A 12,355-nucleotide genomic window follows, 5' to 3' on the forward strand; every position below is an offset into this window, starting at 1 on the left:
TTGAGGGTCTCTGGGTCCTGCTGGTCCACACCAGGTCTCCAGTCTTCAGGGGCTTCTTCTTTAATCACCATTGTCTGCTGAACATCTGCAGGGAACACCGAAACACACGAACATTATAGACAGTTATAACTTTAAATTCACACATACATCACTTGTGTCATTGTTGAGTTCACTGATCAACTCAAAGCAACATCTAATGCTGGATGTCAGAAAAACCTCCTGAAACTAAATCCATATAAGATAGAAGTCTGTATGATCAACTCCCAGAAGATGGTAAAACATGAGCTGTCAGTCGGTTCTTACGTGGAACAAATTAAACCTGTTGCAAAGAAACTTCTAAATGTGTTTCAGCTTAGAGAAAATGCAAAAAATATGACCATAATATGAGTTTGTATTTCCAAAGACATTCATTAGTCAAAGGCTCTTTTTACTTGCCTCAATAAAACACCAGCTCCAGACTGAACAGAAGAAGAACAAAGAAATACGATCAGATTAGAAATATAATCAGTTTAAGTTTATAGAAGGATTGATGTTCAGATTTTTTTGTTAAATTTAAAAGCTATTAATAAACTTTCTTCAAGCTACAGCTTCGGGATAAATATCCACATATCATAAACATAAAATACAAATGCAGTTAAATCTAGAGATAGTACATTTCGTGTATGTAAGTGGTCAATGCTGCACATTATTCAAACAAACTGCCACTCAGTACAAGTAGGTTTGTGTGTGTGTGCTGTTTGTGTCTCTTAACTAAAATCATTTGAATAGCTGGAGGCTAAAAGGTTTGAATACGGGCACAAAATGGCAACCATTGAATGACAGGGGGATGGAAAGAGGCGAAAGTACGACAGCACGTAATACACACCTTCCTCTAAATATGCTAAGCCAGTTAGCAACAAACAAACTGCGACTAACATCAATGTATCACGAGGAAACTGTTATTATACAAACCTAAACTGCACAGACAAACTTCGGGGTTGAAAACCCCATCCAGCATTTTGTTTTGTTGCATCTTTTCTATTAATCGAGAGCGTCCCTCCTCATAATGCGCAGGTGATGTTTACATCAACTCTCTTCCACTGCTGCTGCTTCCAGCCGCTGTCTCCTCATCTTTGTTAGCTTTCGTTTATCTAAAGTTTACTTTAACACTTGCTGAGCCAAACTGAAGGTAGAATTAATGCAAATGTTACAGAAACTTTGATTATCGCTTAAAATTAAAGCAGAAATATTCAAAATTTGTAGCTTTGTATGAGTCAAAAGATTTACTTCCCGGTACGACTCTTCTTCTAGTATTTCAGCTGTGCAGAGGTGTTCTTTGCTCTGCAGCGACGCCAGCTGTTCAAGATAAGAACTGCAGTGAGTGCAGCACGTCTGAAGGACAGAAAACTCAAGAGGGTGTGTGTCTGCGGACATTAAAGACAGTAGAACAGGTCATTTTTATGTCTGTGGACAAGACACTGCAAGGTGTTGAACATAGGCATAACAAATAAATGATCAGGTTCATGTTTCACAAAATATATATATTTTGTTTAATTAGGAGGTTTATTCATACGTGATGTAGACATTTTTTGTCTTCAGTAATGCAGACGCATCATAATTAAGCGATAGATTAAACAAAACGTATAAAACCCAAACACTGACTTTCATTAAGAAAAAGAGAGCGGTCACTGGATTTGTTTATTTAATTATCAAAGTGAACACATGCAGCCAATATGCTGTTTTTCTCAGGCAAAGAAAACAGTCAACATGAATGCACCACTTACTCATGCCCTTTAAAACATCTCCCTCTAGTGTTAGAAGCAGAAATAGCAAGCAGAAAATTTATTTGCGATAATTGTGATCAGTTCAAATCCTCAGAACTCTTCCTGTATATTTGTATGTCCATGATACAAAATACATCACCAGTTCTATAAATATCATATAACCAGCAGATTTGGATGTGGGCAACACTGTGTTACAAACTATAAAAAGTGTAAGTTTGTGTGTGTGCAAAAACACAGATCCAGTAAAATCAAGTTACTAATTTGAAATCTCTCTAAAACATTAAGTCTCCAAACATAAAAATACTGTCAATAAAGTAAGTAATAACATATTTATTCATGTCATACCTTTTATAGAAACAAATGCAGCTCAATTGGTTACATACAAATAAAATTAATACAATCACTAGTTTATTTAAATAAAAGCACATAAAAATGAATTGAATCGATATTGGGATCAACGTACAACAGAATATTTCAAATGTTTGCATCATGAAAGGTAATAAAAATCAATTAAAATCCTTAGTAAGAAATAAGAAAACAAATAGTTAAAATTCTTGGTGAGTCCTGCTTTAAATTCCTTTATAACTAAGCCACGTTGGTGTGTTCAGGCCCCACATCATGGCTATAATAAACTACCCTGTCACAGCAGGGTCAACATCCAGCAGGGTGTTAACATCTTTCTTCACACTTGAGAAAGCATTCTTTATAATGAGTGATGGACTATAAATACAAGTTATTATAAATCTACCATTTCTAGGTTGTAGTTGATTGTTGCCTGCTACCAAAGGCGAAGGCAATCATGGTTTTGCTCATATTTGTGTGTGTGTTTGTTTGTCTGTAGAATTAGCAAATTATCTCATCAACCACTAATTGATTTTAATGAAACTTTTAGAAAGTATTTTTAGGGTGTACGCCTATGATAATTAACTTTTGGAGTCAACCTCAGACAAGATGGCTGCCACAGTTAAGTGACCTTAGCAAACATAAAAATGGCTATAACTCTGCCAGTTTTGAGGACAGTAAGCTAAATCTTTGTGTGGTAGTAACTGAGCATCATCCCCAACACATACTCAGAGAACAATACATTGCTACACTTTGGCATCAACTCTGTTTGTCTCTGAGCAATATATTTCATGAACAGATTTTAATAAAGCTTTCAGAAAGTGATCACTGGATGTACATCTACAGCTGATTCACTTTTGGGGAACCCAGTTCAAGATGGCCGCCACAGCGAATCAAAACTGTCCAACACAAAAATAATTCTAACTCAGTCATCTTTACAGAAATTAGGCTAAAACCTGGTGTGGTATTAAAAGAGTCATTCCCAACACATACTCTTAGCTCACACATTGCTCTTTGCCTAAAACTTGATCATTAACTACTGGTGTTAATCCTGTCTGTCTGTTAGCAAAATATTTCATGAACAACTGAAAGGAATGTTTTTCCTTTTCTTTTCAAAACAAATATCTGTATACTGAGTTGAAACCCGGGAATGTAGTAAGAAAAGACCCTACAGTGTTTTGTAACACATCATGTAAAAACTAGCATTTGACAGTAAAAAATAACTCTGGTTTGGAGTCCAGGTCATTCACATGTTTCAGTATAAAGAAAAGTGCAAAATATGTACAATGCTGTGCCACAAATAAAAAGTTAAAATGGCATTATATAAGAGTACAAACTAGTAATGTAGTATAATTGCTGAGTCAAAGCAACATAAAACTCATGTACCATGCTAGACCTCTGCTTCCAGTTTTTTGTGCCATTGTTGATGTCTTGTGTTAAAGTTAAATGAGCTTTATGGTTCTTAGCGATTTAATTTATTGCTTATTTATTTCTTTCAGATAAACCTTTCCAAATGAAAGCAGTGATAAACCAGGATAGAGCGGTTCAGTGAAAGTTGTGCGCACAGTATACAGGTGGCTCATTGAACCAGAAGAGACATCAAAGAAGATTAAAATACCTGCCGGCCAGTCTAGGTACACTCCTACTCTGTTTGTGTTTGGCACCAAAAATCTTTCACAGGAACCATTATGAAAAAAACACCCATTTGTGCTCCAACACCAAGACTTGTCATTGCCCTGAAAAGAATGATCACTTGTACAGTCTCCCTGCCTGGCAATACTTTTGTATGCCACTCCCACGTAAGTCTTGAAGTGACACTCAACCTCCCAGTAGTGTCGATTCGTCAGACCCTCTTTGGACAGCACTTGAGCGTCCTCAAATCTGTCTGGATGATCAGGATATGGTTGCTTCTCAGGACAAAATGTTGCTATTTTGTTGTTTGAGCTCAAAGTGATGTTCCCTCCAGCTGTATTGGTGTCCAGGGTCAAGTCACAGGCATCTGCAAGCAGGACAAAAATAACTATTAATGATGTAGCAGTGTTATTATGGCAGCTATGAAAGGTGGGTGATAATGTCATTTCTTGTGTCTGTGTGTGCTTATTTCTCTGTTTGTTAGCAAAATATTACCCAAACCACTGAATGGATTTTAATGAAACTTTGAGAAAGAAATCACTGGATGTACAAATACATCCAATGAACTACTGGATTCAACCTGATCAAAGATGGTTACCAGAGATAATTGACCTTAGTAAACACAAAAATGGCTAAAGGTTTGCCAATTTACAGACACTGAGCTAAAATTTGATATAATAGTAGCTAAAAGTCATTCCAAAGATGTACTTTGAGTGCTAACAAATTGCACAACATCCTTAGGCATTAACCATTGGAGTCAGCTTTGTTTGTCTATTAAAAACATCTCATGAACCACTGAATACATTTTTATGAAATTCCCAGAAAGTAATAATTAGCTGTATATCTACAACTACCTAACTATCGGAGTCAGTCTGATTCAAAATGCCTCCACAACTAATGAAACCTAGCAAACACAAATGTGATTACAATTCAGTCATTGTGCTAAAATTTGGTGTGGCAGCAGCTGGGAGGCATTCCCAACACATACGCTGAGTGCTAAAAGCCTGTATGATATATTTATTTAAAACCTTGTGGACAAAAATTCTTAGATATAATTTTGGACTAAATTGTTATCACTGGTCACTCTTGGTCCTCCAACAACAGAATACGTTAACTTTGTTTTTCTTATTTTTTCCTCTGCCGTCTTTTGATATGTCTCATTGCTCGAGGCGGCATGGCGGAGCAGTGGTTGGAGCTGTCGCCTCAGAGCGAGAAGGATGCAGGTCCGCCTCTCAGGCTTTCTGTGTGGAGTTTGCATGTTCTCCAGGTACTTTGGTTTCTTCCCACATACCAAAAACATGCATGTTAAGTTCATTGGTAGCTCTAAATTGTCCTAGGTGTGGGTGAGAGCATGAATGGTGGTTTCATTTGTCTCTATGTGGACTTCTGGCCCGTCTAGTGTGTACCCCACCTCTGCTGGAGATAGGCACCAGCTCCCCCGTGACCCAGAAAGGAAAAGCAGGTAAAAGAAAATGGAAGGATGAATAGATGTACATAGCCCAAAGTGAAATGTCGCAGCTCCTGCATGTAAGGAATGTTGAGTAACAACTCAAGGCTGTGCTTGTCTGATACACAGACTAATTTCACTGGAACCAGAGTCACATGAGAATGAATGCATTCTACTGAACACAGAAATGATTTGGGTGTGTTTTGCAGCCATGGGACCCAGGATTGTTTTTGTCACTGAGTGTAAGACCTGATAAGGACAAGATTACTTTTTTTATTGTATCTTCACACTTAAAACATTAGGAGTGGAAAAACAACAGCAATAAATGGTAAAATCTTCAATTTAACATTTTACATTTGATTTTGAAAAATTTTTTGTTAAGACCTGCGTGCAGGTCATATAAAAAGTTTACCATTAAAGAAAAAGAAGTTATAATCTTACACTCTCGTAGGAGCTTCAAGTTAACCCAGCATTCTTCATTATGGTCCACACTAATGAAAGTAGAAGCAGAAACAACAAAATCACTATCACATACAGTAAGCAGTTCTTAAAAATACAGTAAATTTTGTGAATTAATCCTTAATAGTTCTCTGTTAGCTGTTAAAGCTGTTAAATCATACTTAAGGTATTCTAGACTGCAGTGGGGAGCCCTCTGTTTTTCAGTCAGCAGCTTGATTCCTTCATTTGTCAGATGATTAAAGCTGAGGTCCAGCTCCTTAAGGTTGCAGTGATCAGATGTCAGAGCCAATGCCAGAGAGGAACATCCATCTACTGTCACTTTACAAAATGACAACCTAGAGAAACCAAACATCAGGGATTTTAGAAGAGTGGTAGACAATCCTGTTAGCACCATGTTTAATTGCTAATACAGTTGATGGTATCAAACTGATGCAGCTAAATAATGAAACAGCCTCCAAATTAAAAAAATAAATAAATCATCTATTTTTATACAAACCCTAGTGTTTTCAAAGTGCAGAATGGAGTCCTCAGCACATTGCAGAGCTCCATCACTCCAGCATCACACAAATCATTGTAGCTCAGGTCCAGCTTTCTGAGAGATGGTCTGGAGACGACTGTTGATGCTAGTGTCTCACAGCCTTTTGCAGTTAGATTGTTGTGACTGAGGCTGAATGACAAATGAATTTGGTCAAATAAAGTTGCCTTTTACAACCTAACCGTAATCCTAAGAAAAGCAGAATGCAGTTGTTTAAAAATTCCTGAGTGACATTATATAGAGATTCGGTTGTATGTATTGTCATTTTTAATTTCCTATTTTTCTTTAATAAAAATGCTTATATAAAAACTGATTGAAACAAAAAAAAATGTTTGTTCTCGTTGTCTTACCTCAGTGCTTCCAGTGTACAGTGTGTGCTCATCAGTGCAGCTGAGAGGATCTCCATTTCTGAGTCAGTAAACTTGGTGTAACTCAGTTCTAGCTCTCGCAGATTAGACGAATCAGATACAATGGTGGTCACTATCTGCTTACATATATTGGTAATATCACAATTTTGGTTCAGCCTATTTGAGGAAGGAGAATGGAGTTATACTGAGTCTCGTAAACAAACAGATGACACCATGCAGTTCCTCCAATGCTGTAATCCAAACCCTAAAGCTTATAGTACCTAGTGCTTATATAAAATATATATGATAGAGTGGTGATAAAACAATTTTACATTACAGCAAGAAATTTGATGAAGTCTGATTAGTGGTAGATTATCCTTATAGTAACAATACAGCTGGTGTGTCTACAGTATATCCACAGACCGAGAGAGTCCTTATAAAACCAATGTGGGTTTTTTTTGACCAAGTCAAAAGCAGGTGTAGAACACTTTAGTTTGCTGTTCACACTTGGACTGACCTGAGCTTCTCCAGTTTATGGCAGCTTAGCCCATCAGAGATCACAGACAAAAATGATGATTCCATCAGAATGTCGCCACTCAGTTCCAGCTCTCTTAGGTTTGGGAGAATGCCTTTAATAGCTGATGCCAACTTTTCATGCACTTCCTCTGTAGGTTTGTCTCCTGAGAAACTGTAAGCACAAACAAAGGAATAAATAATTTTACACATTTTTACAATATTTTACAATATTTATTTATTGTGAATCAGTGGTTAGAGCATTTGTGTTCTTACGAGAGAGTCGGAGGTTCGACTCTAAAGTCGAACCTTAGAGTCTAAAGAATGATTTGTTCAGATTAGCTTTGTAGATATGTGGTAGAGTGCTGTATGAATGTGTATGAACTTAACTTATGTCAGAAGGGGGGGAGGAACCCAGAGCACAGACTCATAGTTTAAAAAGGAAACTAATTTATTGACTTAAATAAACAAACAAAAAGGCTGACATGGCAGCAATACTAACAATAACCAAAAGCAAGAACAGGAAGCAAGGCATAGCATGGCAAAACCAGCCTTTTTAAATATTTTCCTTACATAATTTTACAGAAAAAAAAGACAAATACAATAGCCACAATAAAAGTCTCACTAACCTGAGCGCCTCTAGTTTACACTGAGAGTTTTTCAGCCCATCACTCAAGATTTTTGTACCTTTATCATTGAAGGTACAATTTATCAAGTGGAGTTCAATCAGCACAGAGTGTGGCATCCGCAAAGCTGAAGAGATTGTTTCACAAAGTGAAGTCTCAAGATCAACGCCTGAGATTCTGCAAAAAGTATAAAAGACTGCTTCAAAATAAGATAACAAACTCTTTACTGCAGTTTAACCATCTAAAATATATATATATATATATTCTTTGCCAAAAACATAAATGTTACACACTCTTTGTTGGCCCATCTTATCGTTAGTGTTCCATCATTTGTTAAGTATTTCCAATGTCACAATGCCTTAATTTTAATTAGCTATAAGTAATATTTATGTGGTTAAACTGTGCAAATGCAACCCATTTTGAAAAGCAAACTCACCTTACTTTTCTGCAGTTCCTCACAGCTGGGAGAAGCCTGAAAACACCTTTTATTGTTGGTCTGTATTTCTTTAAATTGAACTCTTCTAGAGGTGTTTTTGACATTAGAATTAGGTCGGCCACAGCTGAGCATTGAACAGGAGAGAGATGCGTTTCTGGACTTTGATTGGAATTCACAAAATGACTCACACTCTCATATAGGGAGCTGTCCTTCAATTCGGCCAAGCAGTGAACAAGGTTCAGACATCTATCAGCTGAGCAATTTAATAAATCTATGTCTGTTAGACTTGCCCTAATTTTCTCAACAACCTCTGAGTGTTCTTCTGTTTGCTGAATTAGTCCGTAAAGCAAGACTTGTGTTGACTTCAAAGACATGCCAATGAGGAACCTGAGGAACATGTCCAGCTCTCCTGACTTTCTTAAAGTTGAATTAGCTATTGTAATTTCCATTAGCTCATCCAAAGGTAGATCAACTGGATCTTCATCTAAGATGGCTTTGAGTGTATCCTCAGATCCTTTCAGCAAAAAGTCCTTGAGGCTTTGAGATTCAATACTTTTACTTGCAAAACTCTTATATACAAAGAGACCAGCAAAATACTCCTGAACTGTCAAATGCACAAAGCAATAAAGCTTCTTTGAGTGAAAAACACTCTCCTCTTTGAATATTGACGTACACAATCCACAGTAGACTCCGGCTTTGTCTATGTCAATGCCATATTTTTTCAGATCATCACTGGTGAATACAATTTCACCTCTTTCCAGTTTTTCAAACGCCATTCTGCCTAATTTGAAGATGAACTCCTTGTTTGACTCGAAGATCTTTTCGATGTCCCCAAAATCCTCGTTTTCATATTTTTCAGTTGCTACCTCCATCTGAATGCAAAAAAAGTGTGTGTACATTTCAATAAGAGTTGTGGGTGTCTTTAGGTTTTCTTCTTGACTGTTGCCTTTCTTTAAAAGCAAATGCACCAGGACTTTTGAGGCAATCCAACAGAAGATAGGTATGTGACACATAATGTACAAGCTCCGTGACATTGTAATACTAGTAACAATTTTTTCAGCAATGTCTTTGTCTTCAACTCTTTTCCTGAAGTACTCTACTTTTTGTGGATCATCGAAACCTCTGACCTCTGTCCATTGATAGACATATTGTTTAGGGATCCTCTGAATTGCTGCAGGTCTTGAAGTTATCCAGACAAGTGCAGAGGGAAGAAGATGTTCCCGGATGAGGTTGGTCACCAGAGTTTCCACTGATGATTCCTTTGTGGAGTCTGTCAATCTTTTTGTTGTTTTGAAATTCAGTTTAAGTTGGCTTTCGTCAAGGCCATCAAAAATGAACAAGATTTTGTGATTAGCAAACATTTTTGCAACTGCTACGTCCTTAAGTTCTGGATAAAACTCTTTCACAAGTGTCTCAAGGCTAAAATCGTCATCTTTGACCAAATTGAGCTCCCTGAAGGGAAACATGAAAATGAAATCCAGGTCTTGATTGGCGTCCCCATCTAACCAGTCAAGGATGAACTTCTTCACTGAAACAGTTTTTCCAATACCAGCAATTCCCTTTGTCATCACCATCCTGATAGCTCTCTTTTTTGTTTCATCACAACCAGGTGCACTTTTAAAGATATCATTGCAGCTGATTTTAGTGCCTTCCACTGTTTGAGTCCTGAACTTATCTTCTATATCCCAAATCTCATGCTGTTTATTGATATGTTCATTCTCTCCTTGTACAACGTGAAGCTCTGTGTAAATTTGATCTAATGTTTTTGACTCTGTACGACCTTTTAAAAGGAGTTCAGCATTTAATGTACACTTTTCCCTAAAGTTTTCTTTGTATTCTTTATAGGCGTCTTTAGTGATATTTTCAGCTGCAGAAACAGAAGCAAATAAAAAAAAAGATTCAGTAAAACAACTGTTTTGATTTATCAGACCAAAATTCAAATATTGCATATGAATTTAAATTGAATATCAAATCAGAAACTGTCTTAGCAATAAATCTGGGGGAAAAAATCAAACTGCCGCTCTGACAGTGCTTTATGGTTTACAATTTTGGCTTTAGTAAATACAATACAGTTACAAATCTTCAAAAACTGTTTTTAGACAAAAATGTCATAAAATGAAACAAAACAAACAAACAAACAAAAAACTTTACATACGTGTCCATATTTCAGGCTGAATTTCTCTGAGGATGTTGTAGAAGGCAGATTTTGCTTTTGTAGAAGTGAGTGCACTGTAGACCTCCCTCATCTGATCCTGGCTCGTCTTGGTCATTTTTATATTGTTGTACATTTCTTTATGGACTATGTGCCTCTGAAGCATCAGGTCAGCTATGGGCATCACTGAAGAGATGCTCTGAATGAGCTCAGCCCTGTTGTTGTCCACCCAAGTAGCTTTATAAAAATGAAAGTAAACACATCAGAGGCTTAATTTAGCCATGCATACACACACCTCACATTTTGGATGTTACCTGCATTTTATTATTGTGTTGTATTCAAAACTACACCCATAGTTTTGACTCACCTTCTTCTTCTGCACTGCTTGACACAGGATCAGATGGACTGAAAAAACACAAAAGCAATTTAGCTTGCATGTGTTGTATGTTTGAACTATGTGAAAAATAAAAAAAACACACTTTTGTCCACTTTCTGCCCACATAATGGTCTTCTTACTCTGCGCCATCATTCATTCACTGCAACGTCACTGGTCACGTGGCAACACATGCTGCAGAACAGGAAAGGGAGAGGCACAAAGTGCCTGTGGTTAGGCGACTAGAGAGAAATAACAAGAACAAGTGGTATTTGCACAGCCAAGTCTTTTTGATGGAAGGGGAGCAATGGATTGAAAGTAGAGTAGAGAAACAAACTAAAACACTGACCCCATCATGCTAGTGCTGACACAATACCAACTTTGGTATTGATACTATCAATATTTGGATTGATTTGCCCATACCTAAAAGAACTTTCTTCTTCTTGACTCCTTTTGATTTTTTTTCTTTTCATCTACCGTCTCCTCTGATGGAGATGTTTCTGTATGACAGAAAAATTTACTTCTCTTTTCACTCTGTTGGAACCCTCACCTTTATTTTGATCAGGTTCATTGTTTCCTTTTGTTTTGTCTCTCATGAACACAGAGCACTGCTTCGCCACACGCTTATTTCTTCTGTGCTCAATCACACTGTCATTAGGATGGGGAAAAAAAAATCAAACAAAATTCACACTGTTGCACTGAATAGTATGGCAGTGATTCACTACCACAAATAAAAAAATAAAAAAACTTAAAAAATAGGAGCTCAATTTAATTGTCTGAGCTACATTTCATCTGAAAGCAGAAACCATTGTGAGGAGGAACGGAGCAAACTTGTGTGAAATCGCAAATTATTTTAAGTGTTTGGACAACATTTTAAGGGAAAGCAGTACAACATCTGAGAGTGAAAATGAGAAATCCTGTTCTTTAATTAAAAATGTACACTCTTGATAAATAAAGTTACCCCCATATAGTCAACGTTTCACGCATAAGCCTTTGAAAGTGAAAGTATGAAACACTTTTTAGGCTGTATCAATCTCGTGTATTGAAGATAGTTAAACAGTCTACCCTACAATTTCACAATGGTTATAGACAGTAAAACATTTAGCTTACCTTAATATCTGGTATCTTGTAACAAGCTGCAGAAGAAAATGAGACCACACCGTATTCTGATACCTGTGGTCTCATATTTGGAGGCGGACTCATTTGTGAGGCTTTCTGTGTGTATGTGAGAGAGTTTAGTGGAAGGAATTCAGATTTCATCACCCACAGTAATACAGCAGAGGTGTCTTGCTTAAACATGTCTAAATGCTGAATTGACTTACTGAAGTTGAACTTTAAAAATATTTTAAATAATAATAATTATTCAGTTTTATTATCCACTTTTCCGTGCAGGGTTGCAGGGACGCTGGTGCCCATCTCTATGGATCATTGGGAGAGAGGCAGGGTACACCTGGACAGGTTGCCAGTTCATCACAAAGTCACAAAAAGACAAACAGGAAAAACATCAATTTATGCTCTCACTCCCACTCAGTTACAATTTAGAGCTACCAGTTCACCTAACATGCATGTTTTTGGTCTGTTGGGAGGAGACTAGAGTACGCAAAAAAAAGAAAGAGAAAAAACACATGCACAAGGAAAACATGCAAACTCCACACAGAAAGCATGTAGCTGGTTTCGAACCTGCAACTTTACGATAAAATATAATAATAATAATAATAATAATATGTCAC

At 37.0% G+C, this 12,355-nt stretch overlaps 2 protein-coding genes across 6 annotated transcripts in view; both read right to left on the reverse strand.

The window, feature by feature from the left end:
* The window catches only part of LOC108229480 (zinc finger protein 2 homolog), a 5,508-nt gene extending 4,197 nt beyond the window's left edge, over nucleotides 1-1,311 (reverse strand). The window contains exons 1-2 of the mRNA XM_037978650.1: nucleotides 952-1,311; nucleotides 32-85 (exon numbers count right to left, since the gene is read on the reverse strand). Coding sequence (XP_037834578.1) covers nucleotides 32-85; nucleotides 952-1,012 — 115 coding nt within the window. The 5' untranslated portion in view covers nucleotides 1,013-1,311. The remainder of the gene's footprint in view (nucleotides 1-31; nucleotides 86-951) is intronic.
* A 352-nt stretch (nucleotides 1,312-1,663) lies between these two features.
* On the reverse strand, nucleotides 1,664-11,861 carry LOC108251672 (NLR family CARD domain-containing protein 3). Of its 5 annotated transcripts, none has more exons than XM_017442047.3 (13): nucleotides 11,736-11,849; nucleotides 11,176-11,273; nucleotides 10,769-10,820; nucleotides 10,620-10,657; nucleotides 10,256-10,489; nucleotides 8,101-9,967; nucleotides 7,668-7,841; nucleotides 7,043-7,213; nucleotides 6,529-6,702; nucleotides 6,140-6,310; nucleotides 5,805-5,978; nucleotides 5,626-5,675; nucleotides 1,664-4,104 (listed from the first exon to the last, which is right to left on the reverse strand). In XM_017442047.3, the coding sequence occupies exons 3-13, from the start codon at nucleotides 10,783-10,785 to the stop codon at nucleotides 3,581-3,583; spliced, it is 3,594 nt and encodes a 1,197-aa protein (XP_017297536.1). In that variant the 5' UTR covers nucleotides 10,786-10,820; nucleotides 11,176-11,273; nucleotides 11,736-11,849; the 3' UTR covers nucleotides 1,664-3,580. The 5 variants fall into 5 exon arrangements, with proteins under 5 accessions (XP_017297536.1, XP_017297534.1, XP_017297538.1 ...); XM_017442045.3 differs by having other exon boundaries at nucleotides 10,732-10,820; XM_017442049.3 differs by lacking the exon at nucleotides 11,176-11,273 and having other exon boundaries at nucleotides 11,736-11,861.
* Nucleotides 11,862-12,355: the final 494 nt, after the last annotated feature.

The sequence above is a fragment of the Kryptolebias marmoratus genome, linkage group LG12, assembly GCF_001649575.2.
Source record: "Kryptolebias marmoratus isolate JLee-2015 linkage group LG12, ASM164957v2, whole genome shotgun sequence".
Lineage (NCBI taxonomy): Eukaryota > Metazoa > Chordata > Actinopteri > Cyprinodontiformes > Rivulidae > Kryptolebias > Kryptolebias marmoratus.

Bases quoted from the DNA above. Each gene is read 5' to 3' on its own strand.
- LOC108251672 (XM_017442044.3), bottom strand. From the start codon at position 10,781: ATGATGGCGCAGAGTAAGAAGACCATTATGTGGGCAGAAAGTGGACAA. The intron at 10,658-10,731 runs GTGTGTTTTTTT...GTGTTTTTTCAG, and splicing joins TGGGCAGAAAGTGGACAAAA to TCCATCTGATCCTGTGTCAA. The intron at 9,968-10,255 runs GTATGTAAAGTT...CTGTTTCTGCAG, and splicing joins TCAGCCTGAAATATGGACAC to CTGAAAATATCACTAAAGAC.